This window comes from Adiantum capillus-veneris, chromosome 1 (assembly GCF_014529385.1).
Source record: "Adiantum capillus-veneris isolate H3 chromosome 1, ASM1452938v2, whole genome shotgun sequence".
NCBI lineage: Eukaryota > Viridiplantae > Streptophyta > Polypodiopsida > Polypodiales > Pteridaceae > Adiantum > Adiantum capillus-veneris.
The window spans coordinates 130,129,315-130,133,575 of NC_140931.1; the positions used below are offsets into that span (position 1 = coordinate 130,129,315).

General features: G+C 42.1%; 1 protein-coding gene across 1 annotated transcript; it reads left to right on the top strand.

The window, feature by feature from the left end:
- Positions 1-238: 238 nt before the first annotated feature.
- On the top strand, positions 239-3,345 carry LOC147465557 (cadmium/zinc-transporting ATPase HMA2-like). Its single transcript, XM_086520582.1, has 7 exons — positions 239-396; positions 714-941; positions 1,053-1,734; positions 1,859-2,116; positions 2,209-2,306; positions 2,418-2,673; positions 3,179-3,345. Exons 1-7 carry the CDS (start codon positions 319-321, stop codon positions 3,328-3,330), a joined length of 1,752 nt encoding a protein of 583 aa, XP_086376708.1. The 5' UTR covers positions 239-318; the 3' UTR covers positions 3,331-3,345.
- The last annotated feature ends 916 nt before the right edge of the window (positions 3,346-4,261 follow it).

The following is a 4,261-nucleotide window of genomic DNA, read 5'->3' on the forward strand; positions in this document are numbered from 1 at the left end:
ATCCAAAAAGATTCCAGGTCCTTACTTCCTTTTAGAAGCTGCCAGGTAAGAAAGAACATGTGTGTCAGTATGTTGTGCACATGCCAGTTTGTTGGCGGAGAGAAGAGGAGCAGGACAAGGGAGGGCGACAAAGGTGCATCGAGGGGGGGCACACAACTCTCTCTCTCTCTCTCTCTCTCTCTCTCTCTCTCTCTCTCTCTAACGACTGGATCTGCAGCGGGACTCGGCTCTTAGGAAGATTATGATGCGCCGTTTAATGCGGGTCAACTTACTAATTTCTTTAGTTTAAGACATGGACCTATTTTCAATTTAAATTTCATGGAAGAGTCTCCATCCGCTTGCGCAGAGCCCCTTCTGATCAGTTCGCCAATGGAGGACGGCTCACCATCGCCAATGGTAAGCGCCTCCGTCTCCCCCCGCCACCCCCCCCCCCCCCCCCCCCCCCCCCACACACACACACGCACGCACATACACTTGCGTGCGCACTCACACAAACCTGTTTACGAGCTAGACGCTGCTCATGTGGAATAGAGAAAAGGCGCTTCTCTCCTTTCCTTCTTAACTTGTTGCAACAGGCATTGCAATTTGTAATATCCTCTTGTGGCCGTGGCAAATATCATAGCTAGTCAGTACCCAACAAAATCATGAGTTTCATACAACTTTATCGAGCAAATATATCAAGTCTAACTTGTGCCCATTTCGTCTTCCTGCAGCCTTATCAACACAATAAAGCAAGCCATTTTCTGTTGCGCCATGGCAACCAGATGTCATGTTTCCTTGTGCCTCCTCAGCAAGAGGTGGACGTCTCTGAATTATGCTTTATCGATCATGGTCAGAGTATACAGGACCAAAAATTCAAGCAATTTTGCAAGCCAAACAATGGTCGCTTTCATGCTCATCTTCACCATGGCGAACTCGTTGAAGACATTTTCTTGGAAGCAGTATTGCTCTTATGTCCATTCATGCGAAAGTTCTGCTGATTTTAGCCCAACTTTTCTTCTGACATGCATATTAACTATGTCTCTAACGTTACATTTGTTGTTGTAATTCAGTGCATGGAAGCAGCAGGTTGTGGTCTTGGTCCATTTCCATGGGAATTTCCAGATTCATGTTTTAAGGTTCTTGATGAAAGCTACAGTCAAGACTTCTTGCATCGCAATGAGGTAAAAGGAGAGCTGCACGTGCACAAGGAGGGTTGTGGTCATGAGCAGATCAGACATGGCGATCACTTGGACTGGCTAGTTCCGTTAAGCGATGGTTCATTTGCTGTCAGCCATGCTCTTGGAAATGATAGCGAAATGTTGGAGCATGGGCGGCTCATAAAGATTGGAGAACCACATCATCAAACAGCTAAGAACCGGGAGACTAGTTCTTTTGCCTTATTCAAATTCGAGGCTCCGCAAATGGGTGCCTCAGATAGTAGAACAAGATCACTTCCTTCCAATGCAGCTGACGAACTTGTGTCAGCTGAGAATTCTTCAGGGCATGTCTTTGATGCAATGCAACCTTTGTTGAAAGAACCAGATGTCAGCATAAATATAGAAAATGATGCTGAACCAATTAAACTGCAAAAGACTGCAATTGATGTTTTTGGAATTTGCTGTCCTGCTGAAGTCCCTTTGGTCAAGAAGATTTTGGAGCCTGCCCCAGGAGTGCAAGAAGTCTATGTGAATGTTGCGGCTAGATTAGTAACGGTGCAACACGATGCTTTTGCCACTCCCCCGGCCAGACTAGGTACAGTTTATCCCATGTATTCTTTCATACTTGCTACCTGACCTCTTATGTTGGAATCTAACAATATTCAATTTTATTCTACCATCATTAAAAATACAAGTGTTTGCTTGCTGCTGAATTGCAGTCAAATTGCTGAATAATGCACACCTGGAAGCCAGCATCCATGTTACAGGGGAGTGGAAGGCTGCACGCAAATGGCCTTCTCCTTACACGTTTGCCTCTGGGTTTTTTGTCCTTATTGCATTGTTTCAGTATGCATTTTACCCGTTGAAATGGGTTGCTCTTGGGGCTGTGGCAGTGGGTGCCCCACCAATCATTTTGAAAAGTTTCAGAGCCCTGCGGCGTTGTATTCTGGACATCAATATATTGATGATAATTGCAGGCAAGTGATTTTATTGGCTCCAGAGGAACACCGATGCATTCAAGCTTTTTACAAGCTGAATATCAAATCACTGTTCTGCTCGAATTTTGTAGTTGCTGGTTCTATTGCCCTTGGTGACTACCTAGAAGCTGGTCTGATCGTGTTTCTCTTCGCTCTTGCGGAATGGCTTGAGTCAAGGTCATCGGACAGGGTATTTCTCTATTCTTTCAAGTGTTGTTTTTTAGTGCATGCCTGTGGTGCATTGATCAAAATTAGTGAAAAATCTTTCTTCGCTTATCATGACTTTAAAGTCAATGTTCAGGCACGATTAGCGATATCTTCTGTGGCAAGTTTAGCCCCCCAGAGTGCAATCCTTGCAGAAACTGGTGCAAGGGTAAACGTCTCGGAGGTCAAAGTTGGGACAAGGCTTGCTGTGAAAGCTGGAGAGTCAATACCTATTGATGGCACTGTAGTATCTGGGAGGAGTGCTGTAGATGAAAGCAGCTTAACTGGAGAGTCACTGCCTGTAGAGAAGGAGGCTGGTACTCGTGTTTGGGCTGGTACCATCAATATGACAGGTGCTGCTTCTGTGGAAGGAGTGTAAAAGGAGATTGCATTTTTTTGTCTCTATGAATTTAGTATCACTTTTTATGGAGGTTGAAGTCGATGATGATTAAGCTGTGATGCTATTAATTCAGAAATTTCAAGTTCAAACGTTTGTGCTCCTCAACATATGTACACGTACGCACGTGCACATGCACACACGTGTGTAGTGTACACATGCATTTGTGTATGTATGTGTTTACACATATACAGATATACATATATGTGTATGTAGGCATGCTAGGGTGTGTGTACATTTCTATATATTAATGTATGTAAACACATATGTCACATATGAAGTACATACATACAGATACGTGCGTGCCTACCTGCATCATGCATTATATGTATGGATGGATGCATGCATAATGACTTCGTGATGGTATGTAACAATCAATTTTAGCTAGAAAACTGGTTTCTGTAGGAGTTTCAAACGTTCCTGCTATTTCTTCCCACTGAATTTCCTGGGGATTTTGTTAGGATATATCTGTGTTGAAACTTCGGCCTTGGCTGAAGATTCCGCTGTAGCAAGGATGATAAGATTAGTGGAGGAGGCTCAAACTCAACGCTCTCATGTGGAGCAGTTAATGGAGTCATTTGCTAAATACTACACTCCACGTAAGTTCTTCTAGTCTTTCTTCAACGTGTCAGTTTTTTAATGTTTTCTCAAATGCGAGGTTAAAAACTAGGTATTGTTCCGGTGGCCCTGTATGTCATCTTCTGTTGAGTTTACAACAATTCTGTGTTCATCGTAATGGCATACAACCTATTTTTTTGATTGAAGCTGGTTTTCCATCATTGTTACTTTGCACACCTGTTGTTACTCTATCCATCATTTGTCATAGTCTGTAAAGTCTGGTTCAAATTCTGCCCTTAGCAACCTTGGAGTGGAGATTTTCTAATGTTTGAAGGATATTTCAAGATTTCAGCTCCTTTCAAAGCATGAAGATATCTGTTTGAGTTTTATGTACTGAGCTATATTTTTTCATGTATGGAATGTCATAATCAATTCATGTTAGACATTTATTATGATAACATACTCTTAACCTACTTATCCTCTTGCCTCCGGGAAACATGCGAACTAGGTTAATGTACTAAATGTCATGCATACATTACATTAGGACCTCCGTTGTGCATACATGCATAATGTATGGATGATCTGATCTGTCATTCATAATGTTCGTCGAGACATGCAATTATTTATGCTTTGTTGATCATTCAAATGTAACACCTTTTATGGCTGCTAGATGGGTCTACAGAAATTTTAAGGTGGGTGTTATGGACATATATTAAATAGCTAGGAGAACAGACGAGTTGTATTTAAAGCAGCATCACCTCAAAATGCATTTCAATAGGTCTGAAGCGTGAAAGGGCCAAAACGGCTGAAATGTCTAATTCTGCTGGTGAAATGCCTTGCAATGAAACGTCTGTGACAAAGTTTATCTGTATGGAAACCTAGCCTCCCAAAGTTTTTGTCATATAATTCTAATGCTGTAAAAGCGAGCAATTTATGTATCTTTTGTGTATGCTACAAGAAACTCTTTGTTGAGTTTACTAAACCAC